The sequence below is a fragment of the Motacilla alba genome, chromosome 4, assembly GCF_015832195.1.
Source record: "Motacilla alba alba isolate MOTALB_02 chromosome 4, Motacilla_alba_V1.0_pri, whole genome shotgun sequence".
Taxonomy (NCBI): Eukaryota; Metazoa; Chordata; class Aves; order Passeriformes; family Motacillidae; genus Motacilla; species Motacilla alba.
The window spans coordinates 22,782,648-22,805,223 of NC_052019.1; the positions used below are offsets into that span (position 1 = coordinate 22,782,648).

Sequence of the window (22,576 nt, forward strand, 5' to 3'; positions counted from 1 at the left end):
TCCTGTTCTGACCAAACAAATTAATTTCTCCAATTCCAGCTGCCCAGGTACTTTGAAAAATAGAACTCAATGCAACACATGGTTGCAACATCTGCAGTGGTTCAGTTGTGCCCTTAACTATGCTAGGTCTGCTGTAATTGTAAACTCAGGGTCTGACTTGAGACAGGAAAGGACCACCCCCCAGCCCAGGTATTTAATTATTTCTTTTTACCTCTGCAGATCAATTTGTCTCTGTGCTGCTGCTGGCTTTTTTGCTGTGTCTTGCTGTTTTGGTGCTTTGGCATTACCTGCCTCTAAACTCCCTGGACCTTCTTGGTTGGTGGCTGCCCTCTTCCTTCCCCTGACAGGTGGTTTGTTTGTTTCCTCGTTTTTTGCAGTGGTACCCTGAGGTTCTGGTTTGGTTGGTCGCCCTCTTCTGGTTTTTGCCGCAAGCGATGGGCCTGTTTCTTCTACACTTTTTTCTTCTGTTTTTTGATGAATATTCTCAGTTCCAGATGCTGCTGCTGTTCTTTTTTTCCCACGTTCAGTGCTATTTCCTTGTGTTGTCTGATCAGAATTAATCTCCTAGGAAATAAAAATCATGAATGTGAAGAAAATAAGATTCCCAAAGACAAACCCAAACTGTTACCTCCTTCCATCAGAAACACGAGTTTTTAAAATTTTAAGTGCAGTTATGAAAACACATCACATGGTTTTAGACCTAGCAGTAAGTTTTACTAAATGGGATTTTGGACCTTATCCTTGCAAAAACATTTTCTACATTGTGTATAATGTTAGTAACTGCAGCTAATCTATCTTTCAGTGGTGTGAGAGAGATTACAGTAAGAATAATTATCTTTATGAGCTCCTCCCATTATCATTTTTCTGGACAAGTTCCTTTTACTGTCTCTTTGTCACATGACAAAAGAAAACTGAGGAGCGACAGAATTATTTCAATACCAGCAGTATTTACTATTTACTTCCATACATGCAAATTTTGAGACCACCATTCAGTAAAGGTGCAGTTTACTGAAGACCTAAGTGCCAGTAAAGAAAAACCCAAGGGAATAAAGTAGTAAGATCACACCAAAAATGCAACTTGCTGTGTTTGTTAATTCTTCGTCATGTCTGAGCAGGTATGGCCTACATGCATGTTCTTCTCAACACTCTGAACAAGGTAATGAAGTGATTAAATACCATGAAGAGGTGTCTGTATATGTGGAACAAAAAGGGTTAGGAATGTACTTCTCTACAGAGAGCAATATCCATATGGAATCAAAGAGGAAGCAACTGGATGCTAAGCCTTCATTTGAACACTGACTCCTAAAGCAGCTGGAGAAGGGGCAGAGAAAAGGATACTGAAGAAGCATGGCTGGGATGAGTCACCAATTTCCAACAAACCAAAGCCACTATTCTAAGTGTTGTATCTGAACAAAGGACTTTTTTTGTTAAATATTCTACTATTATTTCTTATGTGTTCAAATGAGTCAGGCAATCTCTATAACCTTCACTACTGTTCCAGCAGCTTCACAGAAGACACAGTTGCTGTTCATATGAACTTTACAGATTCTCTGAAATTTCACCTTCAAGAACCTAGAAAGCATTTTTGAAGATTTACTTTATATGTGCTTTGCCTAACTTTTCTATGTGATGATACAAATCCAAAACACCTGCTTATTACTCTGATTTCATCTAATAAAAAGAGATTAAGCAGATATACAACTTTTTAAAAAGCCTAAATCATCTATGTATCCCTACATTATTACAAAAACCTACTTTAAATCACAGAATCATCTAGGTTGGAAGTGATCTTTGAAAATCATCTTGTCAAACCTGTTGACAGTGGGGCCTCAGTATCCAGGGCCTTGACAAGTCGAGCCATGAACACTGATAATCCACCACTTTTCTGGACAGTCTGTTCCAGTGTTTGAATTTCTCCACAGTGTTTTGGGGTTTTTTTGTATTTTTTTTCCTGCCTGCATTCAGACAGAATTTCCCCTGAAGCAACTTCTTCCAGTAGCCTTTTGTCCTTCCAGCAAGCAGCCTTGAGAATACTTCTTTCGATCCATCTTTTCCATAAATACCTTGTAGATGCTGAAAGACTGATTGATCGTCTCTAAGGCTTCTTTTCTCTGAGCTGAACAAACCCAACACTTCAAATCTTTCTTCACACAGCAACTTTTCCATGCCTTAATCATCTTGGTGCCCCCTGCAAGGCTCCCTCCAGTTTTTCAGTATCTGCATCAAACTGGGGGGACACAGTACTCCAGGTATGGCCTAATGAATGCCAAATGGGGTGGAATAACCACATCCCTCTATCTGCTGACTACTCAGGACACAGCTTGCTGTCCTCACTGCAGCCAAGGCACACAGCCAGCTCATGCTCTGTTGGTTATCCACTGGGGATGGTCTCCAGGTCCTTCCCAGCCAGGCAGATCCCAGCATGTTGTACAGCTGCTTGAGTTTAATCTGTCCCAGGTGCAGGACTCAACTGTGTTAAAATTCGTGCTATTGTATGTTTTAGAAGTTAAAAAATCTTTATGATTCACACATGGTGTTCTCTCTTTAATGAAAGGGGGGTGAACCATACAATATATTTTAATAGTTTAATTAAGATTTTAGGTGGGTTAGATGTCTATTTCATGCCGTAGGACCACGTGACGCTTTCTTGGCAGTAATTTCAGTTGAAGCTACTACAGGTGTGAATTTTCACTCTGTATCCCAGGCTCACTGTTACTTATACTGCAAAATGCAGAATGAATGTGGGAATACTTTGGAATTTTAGAGAAGAAAAATAAAGTCCATTCAAACACGAGCTATAAATTACTCTGGATAAAGTAAATGGCTGTTGTAAAGATATGGGGTCCTCTGTCAGGCTGGGAAACAGACACAACTATATGAAATGAAACTGGATGTTACCAGCTCCTCAGAGACCCCCTGCAATGATGTGTACTGAAAAAACCCCAACATCAAACTTATTTCAGACATAAGTCCATAAAATCCCTAGACATACCTTGTTTTTCACAGGTTCTGTCTTTGCTGGTGTGACTGAAATAATCCTCACGGGATTTTCATCATTTTCACTGACTCCGGTTTCTGATATATCTGAACTTTGTTCCCTGGGAACATCATGGAAGACATAATAAACCAAAAATATACAGAAAAGAAGAAAAATGTTTGGAATTATTTGGGCTAAAGAAAAGAGGGTGAGGGGGAAGGGGAATCAATGCAATAGGCTAAATTAGTTTAAAAACAATTGAATTTGCCAGAGTCCACACACGTATTTTCTTTCCCAGAACTGGGAAAGGTCTGAAAGGAACGGGCTGGTCATTGAGCCAAATCCCTTACCACAGACACACCACTGTATAATGACTTTTGCAAACTTAAAACCAGAGCTCTAAAATAGGCTGTGTTCTTTTCCCAGATAGAAAGAGCCAATACTGGAAAATGTAGTGAAGAATAATAAACACCAATAATGCCCCAACTTCACAGAAGACGAAAAAAAAAAGAAAAAAAGTAACATTATTACAACTTATATCATGCACACTTTACAGAATGAATTCTGAACGCAGTTATACTTCCCTTTGGCCTTATGAAATGTAGCAACTGGAGTTGACTTTCTCTACTTTCTTTAACCCTGTATTTTGGTCAGGTAATCAATTCCAAACCAAATTAAACAGTGTTAAAATCTGAAAGTGTAAACTGTTTCTCCAGATTTACAACAAATTTTAAAACTCCACATCCATATAAAAATAATGCTTGCTAGAAGAAACACTGAGTATTACCATCATATGTTGCATCTTTTCACTGAGACCCTGGCCTGCTTCAACAAGCTCTTTTTATCATCCTTAATCTTACACAGATCAGAATATTCCATCTATAACAAGAAAGTTTCTTGTTTCCATCAGGATCAATCATAATTTATACATCAAAACATCAATGACATAAACTGCACCAAAAAGCAAGTATGGAGATTTTACCTATTGAGAACTACTACATTTTCTAAAATTGGACAAAATAAGGACACTCTTCTAAAATGTAAACACACACAGCAAATCATCTCCTGTCCTAAAACTTGCAAGCACAGTGGAGAACATTAAGTAAAGAGCTGCTGAAACAAATGTTGGACTACCATACCTTGATCTGTTTCCTGCAGAAGAGCTCAGCTCAGAGTTTACACTGCTTCCAGTCTCTGATCCTGTAGTCCTAATATATGGTCTCCTTCCAGTTGCAGATAATGGTTTGTTTACTGTGCCTAATACCCCAGTTGGTTTTGGCTAAAAAAAAAAAAGTTTAAATCTTAAAAAATGCAAAACTTCAGATACAAATTTAATTTTACAAACCTTTGCTTGATTATTTAAAAATTCATGGGATAACAGTCTTGATCACAATGCCATCCGTTTAGAGCTACTAAACTTTACTTTTAGCTTTTCTTTAAAAACATTGTTTATCCTTTTACTTCTTGTAATTTAAAAGCACTTCATCAACTGCTCTTCTCTCTTGCATGCTTTGAAGACATAACAGCTGGAGCAGTCTCAACAAAAGCCAAAATGTTAGGCAATATTAGAGTTGAGAGCCTCTGGTAAGGAGGAATGGGAAAGCAAATAAAGCTGATATTGTTGTGGGAGTCTACTACTGATCACCCAGCCAGGACACTATCAGCAATGCATCATGCCACAGGGAATTACAGGATCTTTCTAGATCAACTGCCCTTGGCCTTATGGACAACCTTGGCCCTGTATATGGAGGGTAGCAAACTTTGGGTGCTGTAAGACTTTTGGGTACTCTGCGAATCTGCTTTTGAAGGTACTGTGATCTGTGAATGCTGGTCCCTTTTTAGGAACTGTCTCTTAAAGCACAGGAGCAGGCAATTGCAAAATGTAAGACGTCAAGCAAGCGAGGCAGAAATTTGGTCTGGCTAAGCAGGGATGTTCTTCTGGAACTTAGGCAGAAAACTAAAAGTATACAGTATTTGGAATCAATGACAGACAACATGGCAGGACTACAGAAATGCTGTTCACCACTGTAGGGAGAAAATTCCTGTGGCCAAAGCTTGATTAGAGTTCAAGTTGGCCACACTATAAAGGTCACAGAAAGGGCTTTTTAAGATATGTCAAAAGCAAAAGGAGGATCAGAGGTAACACTGGGCCATTACTTGATCAGGCTAGTCACCTCACAAAGAGGAGGAGACAAAGCAGAAACATTTAACCCCATCTTTGCCTCTGTCTGCAACACCAATGATGGGACCCCCCCTGCCCTGAGTTACAACACTATGTCTGGTGGGAATGATAAACAACCCCGGCTCCCTCAGCTGCTCATCATGAGACTTGTGCTCCAGACACTTCATTCATTTTGTTTTCCTTCTTTGGACATGCAGCAAACTCAGCTACTCAGCAAATGGAGCAAATAAATTATTATATTAAAAGAATAGTATGTTTAAGCAAACACTGTGCAGAATTAGCACTAGGATGATGCAGCCACTGAACATGTGTCCAGTAACAAGCTTTTTCTATGGAGATTGCTGCTTTTTTTGCTAGCCAGTGTTTTCCAGCATCTGTAATATATTTCTCCTGCCTGCTCCATCATAACTTCCACCCATGGGAATTATATTTTCTTCTCGGGAATACCTTAATTTATTAACTTGGCCTCTAAGGAAATGTAAAATTACATGAAGAATGTGACATGCCAGTTACGAAAACTTCCTTGACTGCTCTCCAGGAGCAAAATATAACATTTCCTGTTGCCTACTCAGCCTGAGCACGTGGGTGAAGTCATCAGCCACAGCAAGATCTAAAAAGTAATTGTATCACAGAACCCCAAAGAGACAGTGTTTACTTCTAAACCATATTTATATAATTACATAGAAAGTAGTAGAAAAGTAATATAAAAATATAACACAAATGTATAAATATAATAGTTCAGTTAAAACTCAAGCTGGCCACTGCAACGGAAGATAACAAAAAATTTTACAAGTACATTAACAAAAGGAGGGCCAAGGAAAACCTCAATGCTTAACTGGACACGGAGGGAAACACTGTAACCAAGGATAAGGAAAAAGCTGAGGGATTTAATGCCTTCTTTGTCTCTTTAACAGAAAGGTCAGTTATACTCAGGCTACCCAGCCCCTGAACTGGTAGGCAGGGACAGGGAGCAGAATAGATCCCCAACAATCCAGAAGGAAGTAGTGCCTCGTGAGCCATTCTGACACTCACAAGCCTATGGGGCTGGATGGGATCCCCCGGAGGGTGCTGAGGGAGCTGATGGAAGAGTGCACGAAGCCACTCCATCATTTTTCATCAGTCCTGGTTAACTGGAGAGGTCCCAGATGACTGGAGGTTGGCCACTGTGATGCCAATCCACAAGAAGGCCAGAAGTAGGATCTGGGAGATCTACAGGGCTGTCAGCCTGATCTTGGTGGCCAGTAAAGTTATGGATGATCTGCTGATTATCTTGAGTGTGATCACATGGTGTGTACAGGGGATCAGGCCTAGTCAGAACGGATTTAGGAAAGATGGGTGCTGCTCGAGCAACTTGATCTCCTTTCATGATCAGATGACCTACCTAGTGGATGAGGAAAGCTCTGGATGTAGTCTACCTGGACTTCACTGAAGCCTTTAATGTTGTCTCCCACAGCACACTCCTGGAGGAGCTGGCAGTGCATGGTTTGGACAGTTGCACTCCTCACCGGGTTAAGAACTGGCTGGGTGGTCAGGCCCAGAGAGTGGTGGTGAAGGTGCTACATGCAGCAGGGGCTGGTCACTACTGGTGGTTCCCAAGGGACCAGTGTCAGGGCCCATCCTGTTTAGTACCTCTACTGATGATGTGGACTAAGGGATTGAGTGTTCCTTCAGTCAGTTCACAGATGACACCAAGTGAGTGGCAGTACTGTCTGCTGGAGGGCCAAAGGCTCTGCAGAAGGACCTGGACAGGCTGGATCGATCGGCCAAGATCAACACTATGGGGTTCAACAATGCCAAGTGCCAGGTCCTGCACTTGGGTCACAACAAGCCCAGGCAGTGCTACAGACTGGGGCAGAGTGGCTGGAAAGCTGCCCAGTGGAAAAGGAGCTGGGAGCACTGGCTGAGAGCTGCTGAACAGGAGCCAGTGTGTGCCCAGGTGGCCAAGGAGGCCAGTGGCATCCTGGCCTATGTCAGCAACAGTGTGGCCAGCAGGACCAGGACTGTCCCTCTCTACTCAGCACTGGCAAGGCCACACCCTGAATCCTGTTCCCAATTCAAGGTCCCTCACTGCAAGGACACCGAGGTGCTGGAGTGAGTCCAGAGAAGGGCAATACAGCTGGTGAAGGGTTTGGAACAAAAGTCTTATGAAGAGCAGCTGAGGGAGCTGGGGGTGTTTAAAACTCTTTACAACTGGCTGAAAGGAGGCTGTAGCCAGGTGGGAAGTGGCCTCCTCTCCCAGGCAGCTAAAGACAGGAAAGAGGCAATGGCTAAAAGCTGTGCCAGGGGAGGCTGAGGTTGAATATCAGGAAAAATTTCTTCACTGGAAGGACTGTCAGGCATTGGAATAGACTGGCCAAGGATATGGTGGAATCACCATCACTGGAAGTATTCAAGAAATACTCAATATGGCATTTAGTGCTGTGGTTAGTTGATATGGTGGTGTTTGGTCAGGGGCTGGAATCAATGATTTTGGAGGTCGACTCTGTGATATCTCCTACTGTTGTACTGAACCTAACTCTGCATTATGTTTTGGAAATCCTCTCCCAGAGGTGCTTTGCTTTGCAAATACAGGATGTTAGAATCACAGAATACCTCCAGCTGGGACTCCCTGAAATAGATGATGAAAAGTGCATAGACATTTGCACCTGAATTTATCAGCAATAAAAGCTGTATCAAAAATATTACAACTGAAAATTTAAGATTGCCAATGCTAGTGGTAACACAATTCTCCATATGCATCATAACGACAAGCTTACTTCAGTAATAGAAGAAACTGTAATCAAGAACCTGTACCCCAGTGCACAGATAACAATCTTGGTGTTGTGTACTCATCAGGTAGTATGTTCAAGGAATTAATTATATGTCATCGAAAAAAAGAGTTACAAATTACGGTATATGAACTCTTAACATAATTTTTAACAGCAGTCCACAACATTTTAAAACCACAAGTAATATTCAAAGGCTTGCAACTTGCCAAAATACAGTACCTTTCCTGTCAAAAGAAGAACCCTTGTCTCTTCTGAAATGTAATTCCTGTCATTGCAGAAATCCTGCATAAAAAATAAAAATTAGTTTGTATTTGATTTGATCACACATCTTTTTTTATATACACTCAACTAACTTCTCAGATGCAATTATCAAGAGTTACACATACTTCACACCAAGCAACCTGCTGACTTAATGAATCAATCTAATAAAGATAGGTCAAACTTGTATTTTGGTGGAGATTTACAGCAAGCATTACTGAATGACAGTATGCCATACCTGAAATTGGGATGAACATTTTTCCTTCTAAAGTGACATGAATTTTTTGAAATGATGCAAAACTGCTCTCCCTATTTGTTCACTTGCATGTTTTTAATGGGAAGTCTTAACAGAGGAAAAGAGGTGCCATTTTCTCTAAACAAGTTGAAAGTTGATACCTGTGTCACTCTGAGTATAAGAGCTTACACAGACCGAAATTCTGGAACTGAATAAAGGCACCGGCTCACTGTTACCTGGCATCTGCCATTTCACAATTAAATAGGAAACAAATTATGCTTAAACAGCCTCTGGAAAGGCTGTTAATTAACAGCCTAGGGCAGTGAAAAATGTCAGCCAGTACATTCTCCAGGACAACTAAAACATCAGGTCTGGTCCAGGGAATTACTTGTGCTCCCCTAACACTTTTCAGAAGTAGGTCTCTTGGAGAGCAGTAGTGCCACTGCTGACAGCAGAGCTGTACTTGCCAAAGCCAGTAAAATAAGAGGACCAACTTGTACAGCAAGCAGAATAGCCCAACAGCTACTGACATAAAATAATGTTCCCTTTTTTTTTTTCTGATTTGCATTCTAATTCAGATATACAGTCAGAAAATACATATATTCTCATATATTCAGATGCACTTGTAAAACACACTAATGAAATGATTCAGCAATACATGCCAACATATCAGCATTAATTCCAGTTAGCTCTCACCCGGTTACAAACATTTCTGTCACGTGTTCATAATACAGACAGCAGAGCATAGAGCTGACATTAAAAATTTAAAAATTAACTGCCGATAATAAAATATGCACTTTCCCACTCATTATTTTACAGAGATAACCAGCTCTCAATAATAAAAAAAAAAAAGTATTTCCCCTTATTATTTTGGAAATAAAATTAACAAATTTACCTTTTCAGGTTGTGTAAAAAATTTGGTTGGCAATACAGGGTCCTTCGGTGAATCTGCATTGCACAAAGCACTTTTGCTGTTGATTACACACAGTGCTACATCACATACTGTGTAAAGTTTCTGGAGAAAAAAGAAGAAAAACATGCTTTAGGAATTACTCACTGTTTTTACAGTGCAGAAAGAATGCGGTAGTTCAAAAAGTTTAAAATATGTGTTTAAATAACCACCACCAAGAACATTTTTAAAAATTGTATCATTAACCATACTGCTGGGTCTTAAAACACATGGAGAAGTCCTCATTTTTCAGCTGATACTATTTATAAAACCTAGTAATACTTTACATGACTATGCTGTACAACTGAAGTTCTTGCTCAATCAAATCACCTTAAATGGTTTCTCATCTCTGCTAGAAACGAATGGGTTTAACAGTAATTGTATAATGCAGTATTTCTTCCCCCAACAGCAGAAGATACTTATGAGAGGAAACTAGGCAGTTGTTAAAATAAGGCAGGCAGTAGAAGGAATACTTTCAAAAAATGCAGGTGTTACGTACTGGCTGAGGTCAGCAAGGTTTTGCAAGAATGAGACTGGAAACACACAGACAGTGCTTGCAATTAGCAGTGTCTTTTAAAAAACAAAAATGTCAGAGCTAGTTCTTTCAGACTTCCTGCAAATCCTGCTTGTGAAACCCTCAGCTCATCACCCAGCACTAATCTCAACTTCACTTCTTACTTCATTGGCCTTTGGCTCATCAGGAGACTGAGCATCTCGGGTAAGCTTGATGTTTTCTGACATCTTTTTCATGAAGGCATGGCTATTGTTTTCATTCTTTGTCATTAAAACTTCAAGCATGAACCACAGGCACCTAAAAAGCCGTAAAACCACAAACAATTACACTCCAGCTTTTATGCTACAGATCCTACATACAGCAAAGCTTTACAAAATTTTGTTAGCTGTACTAGCTTTTTCTTAAGAAACCAAAATCAATTTGAAGACATAAACAGATAACTTCATATAATGGTGTAAACAGAATCTAGACCTTTACCACATACAGTCTTAATTGTACTCCTTTGAATAAACCTGCCAAATTAGTGTGCTTATTATTACATCTGTAAATACTGCCCAGCCAAACAACTTTTTTCTCTTCCACATATGAATAGAAACAGGAATTCTGGTGCTATCATCACTTAAATGAAATTCTGTAAGGACTACCTTGAGCACCGTGTCCTTTTCAACAGTAGACCATGAGCACACTCAAGGCAGGCTTAAACAAATCATGCTGCTGCTCAACAGTTATCCACACGAGGTGGATTAATACTCAATTAATCCAGCAGTTCAAATAGGAGAGGAGATCCAAAAGGCAGGTCAGATTCTTCCTAATGTTCCATATGGGAGGAAAATTCACCTAGGTAAGACTTAATGGAATTAGCCTTCCTAGGTTTCTTTCTTTAAATCTAGCTTACTTATAGTAAGACTACATTAAATTTTGACTGAAAGTTTGTTTTAAAAATTTGTCAATTATGATATAAAGCCCAACTGGTCCATCCATGCTATCACTTGCTATAAAGCTCCACCACTGCATATGGTTAAGAGGGTCAACAGTCACTGTAAGGTAAAATAGTACTTAGTTGGGAAAGACATATTAATTCCCTGTTCACAAAAGCCCCCATCTTCTTACCTGATACCAACTGCAATGAAAGAGATGAAGGAACATTTCTCTCCAAAGCTCTAATGCTCCATCAAAATACTTACAGTGCTATCTGATGTTTAAGAAACTAAAATGTCTCTAACCTGACTTGCATCCAAGAGCTACAAAGGCTATAGTAAATCAATCTGTTAGACAGCTTTACATCCATGTATACACTGTTTTCAAGAACTTGAATAGGATGAACACAGGACCAGTAACATACCACCCTGACCCAGGTTCTGCAAAATCCAGTGTCACACCAAGATTACTACTGAGAACACATTATACTCTGGTAATTCCAGCTAACTCATGTCAAATTCAACAGCTTGACTTTCCTACTACATCAGCAAATTACATAAATAATTATCAACTTTGAACAACACCTGTCCAAAACACCAGTGGGATTTTATGTAAAAAAAATATGCACCTAGAGGAACACAGTCACATAAAGTCATTCTTTGTATCCATTTTAGTAATTTCAGAATATGAATTAGGAAGAGAAAGACACCTGACACAGTATAAAGAAAAAACAACCAAGCCCAAACATACGCTTGCAGGATAAGCTTAAAAAACTACATCAGTAAGTATCACAGATAATGGTTCAGGAACTGCTAAGCATGCATTTACTGTACATCACTGTATCTAGGCCATGTAAACCAAGACAAACTAGGGAGACACCTACAAAACACACAGCAAATCCTGTTTTTCCAACTTTGCAAGCATCTGTGTTAACACTTTAAAGTGAACACTAAGACATTCAGAGCTGTTAAAAGAAACACTGTATCACATTGAATGGAAAACATTTTTCTCATATCTCAGGAGACTCTTCAGAGAAGTATTCCTGCCAAAATTCCCCTACAGAGTATTTCTTTGTTTGGAGCAGTCCCTTCTGGCTAGTTTAGCCAGTCTGTGACAAACATGAGGGAGGAAATTTGACAACAAAGGAAAGCTATACAAGGACTGTCCAAAAAAGCTCTGTGCACTAGAAAGTGCTTCTCAAAGGAAGTATTAACTCAGTGACTACAAATCAGAACTTGTTCCCATGCATTCTGGATAAAGTACATGCCGGAGGATGCTTTCAGATGTTGCCAGGAACACGAAGTGCTGGGACAAAATGTAGACTTGTTGGTAAGGTAAAAAAATCTTCACTGACTTCAGGTCTGACCAGGTGTGAAATAAAGTAATTCAGAAATCAGAACACACCAAGGTTTTCATTTAGAGAAAGAATCACACTTGGACTGTGAGAAGTGAAGGTGCAAAAAGCTTTAAGATGTGAACTAGTCTATTGGTGCCAAAATATAACTGCTTTTTGGATGATGTATATTGTAGCATGTGGTTATATATGCCTAATACAAAACCAACAAAGCCCAGTTTCATCAAAAATCAATACAACAAAAAACTGAAACACTAAAACCAGAGCTGTGTGGTGAGAGACACAATATGCTTGAACAATTTTTAAATGTTAACTATTTTCTAAAATTTTGAAATTCACTGCAAGATATAAGGAGCAAAAGAAGTTATAATTAAGATGTGAAATATTATTTGAGGCACACAAGAAGGTCTGAATGTGGAAAGAGTACAGAACAAGCTCCTGCCAAGTATGACGGCATTGTATACAGTAATCTGTGCTGAATACATTAGGAAGTACTAAGCCTGCACTGCTGATGTATAGCACAAATGGTAACTCAGCAGCAAACTTAGAATGAATTTTAGTAGGCTTGCATAGGAAGAGGAAAATAAGGTGTCAGTGAGGCGGGACCTACCCAGCCTCACCTGTTTTCAAGTCTTGGAGAAGCACCCTATTTTAAAAGTTCCAAAATATTTGAACTAACATTACTTGACATCCTATAAACATTCCTAGGTGCAAAGACAAGACTCTAAAATCATGACGTACTTTAAAAGAAGCATACACAACCCAGCAATTTGGTATATTACAGTATGACCTACAGGTTACCATTTGGGCTTTCAGAATATACTGCTAAGCAGTTGTTGATGTCTTCTTCCCATGGTTGAAGTGTTCCATATTTCCATTTTCCATTTACTGGTTTGGAAGATACTGTTGATAAAACAAATATTTCTTCTTCCTAATTAGTATTTTCCTCTGCCTAATCAGTTTCTTTCCAAGGGCAGAACAATTCTCAGCATAAGAATTCTAGCTAGAATCACTTGACACTTACTCTTTGACATCACGAAGCTGATCAACATCCTGAGGTTTTGTGAAATCTGGATCATGTGCCAGTAAGTGAATCATATACGGTACCACATATTCAGGCAGCAAGGACAGCAATTTTTCTACAGTAACAACAACAAAAATTGCTTCTGTATTACACACATACACATGCACCATAAGAAAATTTTTTTCAAAGTGCAAATTTTTCAAAAACGAAATGCAGAATTTTGACTTGCATTTTCTTCCTACTGACTTTACTTTTAATGAACCATTAAACATAAATGAACATTAGTTTTACTACTACAAAACTACTTGGTCTTGCTTCAGGAAGGTGGTCATAAAACCTAAAAATATCAGGACACAGAATTTTGGTTTTTGAGCAAAACAACTACAACCATAAGAGCACTGTATTTTACATCCATAATTCTCAGCAATGTACAGAGTAGTATCTTATGATTTATGCTAATACTGAACTAAGTAAACTTAGATTTGAATGTGTCTAATATAAAGATGAGGAAACAGATTAACCTTATCTAGTGTTTCTTTAGAAAAACCAATTGCTTAAGGTTTAATAATTATTCCTTCCAGTTTAGTATTATTGTATTCTTAACAATTTTAGTGAAATACTAACCGTTAGCCATAGGATTCTGCTTAATATACTCTCTTCGTATACTGATGTTTTTGAGCAAGCACTGTCTGGCATGTGCTCTTCTCTCCTTCACAGGGTCTTTGGCACACAAAGCAAAGATTGCCATATATTCCAAAGGGAGCAGTAACTTCACAAGTGCTTTATGCAGCTTCTGGGCAAATATCTGCCTCACCTGGTAGCACTCATCCTACAGCAACACAAACCAGAAAAGGGCAACCATCAAAATCCTGGTCTTAAAACAAACAAACCCAACAAAAAACAAACAAAAAAGGCATTCAAGGTGGAATTATAAGGAGGCTTTTAAAAAATATGAACAGAAGCAGCACTACGAATATTTGAAATCGAAACTTAATAATTTGTGAAAGCTGCAGTGAGGAACAGAATATACTCTGCAGTAGCAACAAAAGCTCAGACGTAAGGACTCAGAACTCAATTAAGGGTCACTTCAATTCTAATGCAGTTACTTACGTTAATGACGAGTGCACAGAGCTGGAACTGTTCTGGGGTAATTATTTCATGGTAACAGGGTTCCTGTGCAAGCTTCATTATTGCACTACCAGCAGCTAATCTCAGTCGAGACATATCGGATTTACTAAACATGGCAGAGAAAAACACCAAATAATTAATCACAGCTCGCCACAACTATCCCTACATTACCTGCATGTCTCAATTTCTTCTTTTTACAAGATCAATGACATCCCAGTAACACACCTCTAGATCAAGCTAAATTAACCCTACCAAATTTGTGAAAAATAAAGTGCTTTACTTTCCCCACAAAAAACTCTCTACACTTCAAGTAAAACAATGAAATTTGATGAGTCAAGTTTCTTGTTTTCCTATCACTGTCTAAATTAAAGCAATGCTTTTGCCAGTTTTTCCTCTTTCCTTCCTTCACCCTCAAGATGAAGTTGAGGTGCAGCTACCCCACAGTTGGAATGAAGAAGCCCCACCCAAGGTAAAATCTAACATGCTTGGGAGGTGGTTATCACTCAATTGTTTTCAAAGATACCTCCGCAAATGTTCCACTCTCTACAATGTCTTTTACTAGGAAAATCATCTAATTTGGAACTCTGTAGGTATTAGCAAATTGCAAGAAAGGGAGTATCTAACATAATTTCACGCTACCACTCCACTCCTAGTATTACTACTCTGATCAAATCTGTAGCCAACATGGCGCTGACCTTAACATTCCACAAGCACTCTAAAAGAACCAACATTCTTTGAAATTCTAAAACAAATTTATGGAAGCCTGCAAGGAACAAAACCTGACCTGATTCGCTTCTGTTCTGTCAAGTCTCCTTCGCTGACGAGCATAGCTGACAACAAGCGGAGTGTGGAATTTGCGGATTTTGACTGGTTGTTTTTCATACCCAACAGCCAGCGTACCAAAAGTTTAATTGCCTGCACCTATCGCACACAAACAAATCAACAATCAACTTACTTGCCAGAGTTGGTAAGTTACTAAAACCTACTGTTGTCAAATTGAAATTCCCATAGATTTCTGCGTATCAGAGTTGATACATCTTTAAAGGAACAGAATGAAGCAGTAAATATTTATAGTGTGAAAAAGAAGAAGCCGTATTTCTGACTTCAGGAGACTACAACTACGGTCCACTGTCTTTGCAGATTTGCAGGATACTTGATATATGATTAAAAGTAAGAGCAACTAGATAAAAATTCCTAGAAATGGCCATAATTAGATTCCCATTCATCAGGGAATTTATTTCAAATGTGTTTACAAGTCATTAATGTCAAAGTCAGCTTTCTTGTAAGGAAAACTACAACTTTTGAATTTCTTGGTCTTCTCAATGCTCTGAATAACTAATATCAGTAAGTGAAGACAACAGAATGCATAGTTTCAGTTTTATCAGTTTTGTGTATAATCCACGGAACCAGTAATATTCTACTAGGACTAATACAAAAACACTTGAAGGGATTTCTTCTAATACTCCCCATTGCACAGCTTGAAGAAAAGTAAATTTTTAATTGCAGATATACACATTATTGCTGTCAGCAGACAACACACCTTTGCTAGTACTTCTGGAGAGACTTCTTCATCCGGAGACCACAATTTTCCATTTTTCTCACCTGTTGACTATAGAAATTCATGTAAGTATACAAACGGGTTCAATCCATACAGAAAATGAAGAAGTAAAAATAGAAGAAAGTAATGGATTAGGCTTTCATTTACAAAAAGTACGTTTTATAATGCAATTATCACTGTACTAACCACTTACAGAACATTACTTTACAGACCCCTTTGACAAAAAAAGCTCTATTCCCCACAGAGCTCATAATAGGCTAACAGCATAATAAGCACTTACAAAAAAAAAACAAAAACAAAACTTACCCTGTCGTTCATTAGGAGATCTTTCACAATGAAATTTGCAACAACAGATTTCATTGGAGAAGCAAACTGGTCTGGAGCCAACATAGAAATATGACCCAAAGAGACCAAGGGAGTTATAAGCTGTTCTGGTACATCAGCATTCAAACTTCTACTAAGAGGCTGGGGAAGGAAAAATAAAAAAAAATTCAAAATTCAGCTTCAGTTAATAAATTAACATCTTAAAATAGTTTATTTTACTGCTGTATTGCTGATGCATTTTCTTGTTTTTCCAAAAGAATAAATAAAATCAGCAATCAGAAGTATAAAGAATACAATTTCCTATTCAACAGAGTAAATAAAAATCTCATGTAAGATTAGGGCAAAACAAATTCTATATTCTCTTCTTATTTTAAAGTGAAACACATTCAAACCTGAGTGACATGGGAAAAAACTTTGACTTAATTTTGTTCAGAAGTTGTAAAAACCCGAATCCCAACTGCCAATGGTAGAAAACAGCAGCCAAAACCTTGGAAACTACCAAGGACATTTCTACTAGCCATCAGTATTTACCTTCCAGGTAACAGTCACCAGGACAATTCCTGTATCACCCCACACCACTACATCAGATTCTGGTATTAGGAAGGGAACAAGCACTCTCACACAAGTCTAAGCAGAAATCGAACTCTGCAAGCTTAATTCAAAGCTTTTCACACTTATAAATTATGCACAGGCTCAAAGACAGCCAAGATTAAGAATGTAAAATATTTTACAAGTGTAGATTAATAATGTTATTATTTAAAAGACTACAATGAGAAGTAATAAAACTGCTCTGTATAGAATACCTTTCTGCTTAATAACTTGTCTAAGGAAGCAGTAAGTGAGCAGTAAGCTGTTGTCTGAGCTTACAGCCAAGTTGTTCTGCACTAACTGCCTTAGTGAGGCAAGGCTGTATGTGTAAAGACCTTAAAGCCAGGTAATTCAATACAGCTTGAAAGCAGGGAATGTTATCTCTCATTTAGTATCTGCTAAATGTGTCCCCATGGGATTTGCTGTGGATCAGGCCAGCATATTTAGCTTACTTCCCCCAAACTTCTCCCATGCATATAAAAAGAAAAACCTTCATCTATCAGACATGAGACTATTAGTAAATTGTGACTTAAAGAAACAAATACTAATAACTTGCTATTGTAAAATTAATGACTTAACTACCATACATCTGTAGGCTTCCTAACCTCATAAACTGTTACCTGCTAATAAACAGTAGGAATTAATTTTAATTACTAGTATCAACTAATAACAGAAACAAATCTTAAAACCAAAAAGGCAACACATACCTCAAAGATCTGTGCAAGTTGTACTTCTTTATTTGAAAATATAGCATGTATACAGTGAACAGCTTGTTTTGCCTGATGAGGAGTGCCTCTTTTTGCTTTCTGATGCAAAATCGGAATTAGTGTTCTGTGTGAACATTAAATACAATACTTCAAAATGCAATTTGCAATCTACAATAAAATAACTATCTTCACACACACAAATCTATCATCACTGTCTTATAAATCAAGTATTCCTTTGAAGTCTGTTCAGGAAAGATCACAATCATAAAGTAAGAAGCAGGATGGACTGTATTTAGCAATACTTGAATATCTGACTGTACACATACAAGAAGGAAACAACCCTCAGGGAAAAAAAAAATCAACCATGAAAGAAAATAATGATCAAAATAAAGCTATTTAGGAAGACAAATGTAAGGTGGGGGCAACATGACAGTTTCAGCTAGGATGAATTCCTGGACTTATTATCCAAGCCTGGGAATGACAGGGCTGAAGAAAATCTGTGAAAGCTAAGAATAACCACTGAACATCAGTGTGTTTACAGACTTTTATAACCAGAACTTTTAATCACAATGTATACCCAAGCAAACAAGTGCTTTGCTGTTGGATTTTGAATCTCCTACAATCTGCTGATCAGAAGGCACAGAAGGAAGGCGCAGGGCAGAAGCCACTCCCGATACCAGGTCCAGGTTGGTCAGACTGTTCAGAGTCACTCCCCAGGCAGTGCTGGAAGGCAGGCCTGTCCCATCACAGCTCAACAGCTGAGACACTAACTCAGGAGGTTCACCCTGCAGCTCACCCAGCAACTAACATGAAAAAACAAAACCACCTAGAAAGAGTCGAACACAGAAACATCCCAAAAAAATCTCCCCGCTTTCTTGAAAAGCTCTTTTATTGTATTCAGTACATGGGTTATTCAGCACCCTGCTGACACATTCTCCATAATCAAAATCAGCAACCGAGGCTAAAGAGCAACTTGCTGGGTTGAAAGAATCAAACCTGAATTTCCTCAAAACCCCCACAAAATCCAAAACCAAACCAAAGACCCTGAGAAACATGTTAACAGTATCCTGAAGTAGAAAATCTCTTCTCAAACCTGCCAAGATTCCACAAATTGGATTAAGAGCCAAAACAGGACAGAATTCAGTAAAACCTACAGTTAAAATAAGCTTCAATGCCTAACCTACAATTTTCATGGTGCTAAGTACATGTACATTAAAGTGTCTTTGCCAGGCCTTGGTGCAGCAGTTACAAACCACACCTCAGCATACCCCAATTAACACAAATCTGCAAAAGGTGAAACCTGAAATGTTGACAGGCACCTTTACATGTTTACATCTACAAGTTTACACATGGTCCACAGGCTCTGTTTGAGCATGGCCAGTGCATTCATCAGGGACCAGAGTCATATGGCAGTCTTTGCCCATGAACAAAACCCCTTACTCATTTCCTATACAAGGAAGAAGAACTTGATCTGCTGCTGCTGAACACTGCTTCAAAGGACAGCAAGCAGCCTGCTCACAGAAACATTAAAAAAAAACCCCAAAATACAAACAGGTCCCTTGAAACAAACTATCTTGTTGATTGTATCAGATCATTCATTTATGATAGAGATTTCTGAATACATGAAATCTGGAACATCTACTTGTTCTCAGACGTCTTTTTCTTTGTGTCAAGTGTAAACATTGACATGGTTTTTCAGAATGCCAATCTGACTTGCCTGGAAACCATGCCAAGGATGCTACCTCCACTTTGACATTTTTAAGTTGAGACCTCCCAAACTAAACTTCACCAATACCTGGCTAAGGCATGGAGTCAAAGAAATGTCAGCAATCCCAGATCCTTTGAGAGAACATGATACAGCTCAGCAATAGAATATTGATTAAATTCTGGTAGGGAACCAAAGACACTTGGGACCATACTGGGAACTGTACTCACAATGGGGACTGCTAGGCTTTTCTTTCTTTTTATCCCTACAAATGTCTTAAAACGTATCTCATATACCTGTATTTTAATATTTTTCTTTTGTCCAAAATCTGATGATCCCCATTCAGAATCACTGAGGTTACAGCTTTAATTTACAGCAAACTTAGAAGTGTACACTGATGTGCATTTTAGCATGGCAATATCCAAAATACTATTTCAATATATGAAAACTTGAAACGTGTGATTTATTATTTGGACACGTTAGTTACTGACAGGCTAGTTTTAAGGTTTCAGATGTTACTCACAAGGTATTTAATAGTCAGTGAATACCTAGTAGATTATGCAGCTTTAATCAGCAGTACAGCATGAACTGAATGACAACTTGCAGACAATTATTCTTAGCTACAAATTCATGCTTGATTTTAGATTTTGCTTCCCATTTTGTTTAATAACAAACAGAGCTGTTAACTATATCAGAGATTGTACCTGCGTTCCTTATAAAGATAGAAAAAATCGTGTGAAGGACAGAAATGAGTAGAAATTATGCTAAGTAATCATATAATTGCTATATTTTTGCTGTTGCTTATTCTGTAACCTAAAAGATTTGCTACGCACTGGTTTTAATGTCTCTATTGTAAGAAGATTTTGAAGAAGTACCTAACACATTCAATAAACACATAAAAAGTATGAGAGCACAGAATTAAAAAATAAAGGGATAGGGATAGAAAGGAAGGAAATCAAAACCATGGAAGACAAGTTGCTCACATTAACAAGACTAGATAATAGGGGCAATACATTGAATAAACTATCAAGAGGCAGAATTCCAGATATGAAAAGCAGAATGTAACAATACTCACGATCTTATCTGCGGCAAGTCTGTTTCTATTTTGTGACCCGTGTTTCTGAAAATCTGTATGGCTGCCTCAGCTACCTTATCATCTTCCATCCTGAGGCACTGCAGTAGAGACTCATAGGTCTCTGCAGAGTGGAACGAGGTAGGATGTGTAAAGGACAGAACCTGCAGACACACATTAAAACAAAGGTGTATTTATTCATAGTAAATGAATAATCAGAAAGACAAAAGGATGGCTGTTTGTGGGAATTACCATCACCATAAATAGTTGTTACATGCCCATACAAAACTATTACATTCAATAACTGCATTGTGGAGAAGATTATATATAAATTTTCAAATAAATTTCATCTAGATTTTGCTTTTCAGGTCCTTCTGTCCTCCAAATATTTTGTAAGATACTACATTATTTGAATACATGAAACCACATTTCTTCAAACGAACACTTATTCAAGAGTGTTTATATTGCTATTTAAGAAAATTTCTTTTCAACCTAATTTAACTGAACTGAAATTTTAATTTCTCCAGAATCTATAGTCCCTGAGCAGAAAAAAAACCAAGAAAGTTAAGACATCTACAAACAAAGCATGGGCTACTGTTTTCCAGGTATTTCAAATCCTTCTTTCTCCCCCTTCCACTTCTCAGCACCACTGAACACAGGTTCCCTTTTTTCTCTAAATAATGTGGCTCTTGAGCTAACTGCTTGCTCTCCTTCCAGTGTCATACACAGCCCAGAGAAGGTGTCTCCAAGTTTCCGTGTTTCTCTTCCTCTCACTTTATCTCTACACCTTTTTCTCTATACTTCCCTAAGCAGAAACCAATTTCTGCTTTAACATGTACATTTCAATGCTTGGCACCCTTTTCAAAACATACTTCTTCCAAACCATCTCTTCCATTCTTCTTCTTTCAAGTGAGTATTAATAAGCAGTTTCATATATTAGAAAAGTAATTATCCAAGTAATAACTACTAAATCCATGCTAACATTAATTTGTTACTCATGCCCCTTCTGCCCCTTCCATTACAGCTGCATTAATGTAGATTACCTTGAGAAGTTCAAGCCCTGCACGAATAGCAGTATCAGGACTTACACCCTCCTCTTCATCATCAGCTGTCCCCTCTATGGATTTATTCATTAGTTTTACTAGTGCACTGAAATGAGAGATAAAAAAAGGAACAAATAAGTAAGTATAACAATGTTAAAGTCTAGAGATACAACCAAGCTTACTTAGTTTTCACAACATATAAAGGGAAAGCAACAGTCCTTGGGGGTGGTGTTGGCATTGCTGTTTGGTTTTTGCTATTTTTAAGTTATTACATTAGTCCTTTCCCTTCTAATTTCACTTTCTGCAAAATGAATTCTTTAGAGGAAAAAAAAATCCATCCAAAAAAACCCCCACCATGCTGGTGGCATTAGATCAACGCATACTTGCACAAGTTTCAGAATGTAATTAGGTTGCCAGACAAGTCTCAAAAGAAATCAAAACAATCTCTTACACAATCCCACAAAAACTAATTAATTCAGATGCTATATGGAAGACTGTGCTGCAGTTAACTATGTGAAAATTATGTTCACAGTTTTCACCTGAAGCCCCACAAACAGAATGTTCACCATGAACTGCTACATTTTAAAAATCATTTTACAGATAGCACAGCAAAGCAGCATCAAAAGAAACTGCATCCTCTAGGTTGCTAGGAATGAATACATCTACATAATTTTGATTTAAAACTCACCCACACATTTAGTGCTAGGACAGACCAATTTAAACACCAAGAAAATTATTTTTTCTTTTGCTATTTCTAGCATATTTTAATCATTCATGAGTCAATCGTTCATGATCTTTCAAACTTACCTAATGGCTTCTGAGTCAATATGTACAGGAGCAATTCTTTCCAAAAGAAATTTGACCATTTCCAGAAAAGGATTTGTTGGCTGCTTAGGATTTGCAAGTTTCCGGGCTATCTCCCTCTATAAGAACGTTAGATACAAACAAGAATTACACTAATTTTACTTACTTCTTTAACATGCTGGGTAAGCTAAATCTAGTTACTTTTTTTTTACCAGAGATTGTCTATATAATCAGTGAAATGTTTTTAAGGGGGAGGCTGTTGGTATCTCCACACCTCTCTTGATCACGTTATATTCAAAGCAGACATACTTTACAAAACTATTTAAATAGCTTTCTAGTTAAGTGTTCTTCAGGGGTTCTTAAGAATTGCAGCCCAGATTCAAAATAGATTTAAGGAAGAGTGAAGTGCAGTGCACAGAATGTGAATGTCTGTTGTCAAGTGTAATCCAGAAAACTGTGGGTAACCCT

The 22,576-nt window shown here is 38.2% G+C and overlaps 1 protein-coding gene across 2 annotated transcripts in view; it reads right to left on the reverse strand.

Moving 5' to 3' along the window:
• Positions 1–22,576, reverse strand: part of PDS5A (PDS5 cohesin associated factor A) — a 75,688-nt gene that overhangs the window by 2,769 nt on the left and 50,343 nt on the right. For both annotated transcript variants that reach the window (XM_038136326.1, XM_038136327.1), the window contains exons 17-32: positions 22,112–22,227; positions 21,305–21,410; positions 20,265–20,425; positions 17,485–17,608; positions 16,172–16,330; positions 15,848–15,916; positions 15,092–15,228; positions 14,290–14,413; positions 13,804–14,008; positions 13,180–13,294; positions 10,048–10,180; positions 9,316–9,435; positions 8,147–8,209; positions 4,117–4,256; positions 2,993–3,098; positions 212–564 (exon numbers count right to left, since the gene is read on the reverse strand). In XM_038136326.1, coding sequence (XP_037992254.1) covers positions 212–564; positions 2,993–3,098; positions 4,117–4,256; positions 8,147–8,209; positions 9,316–9,435; positions 10,048–10,180; positions 13,180–13,294; positions 13,804–14,008; positions 14,290–14,413; positions 15,092–15,228; positions 15,848–15,916; positions 16,172–16,330; positions 17,485–17,608; positions 20,265–20,425; positions 21,305–21,410; positions 22,112–22,227 — 2,231 coding nt within the window. The remainder of the gene's footprint in view (positions 1–211; positions 565–2,992; positions 3,099–4,116; positions 4,257–8,146; positions 8,210–9,315; positions 9,436–10,047; positions 10,181–13,179; positions 13,295–13,803; positions 14,009–14,289; positions 14,414–15,091; positions 15,229–15,847; positions 15,917–16,171; positions 16,331–17,484; positions 17,609–20,264; positions 20,426–21,304; positions 21,411–22,111; positions 22,228–22,576) is intronic.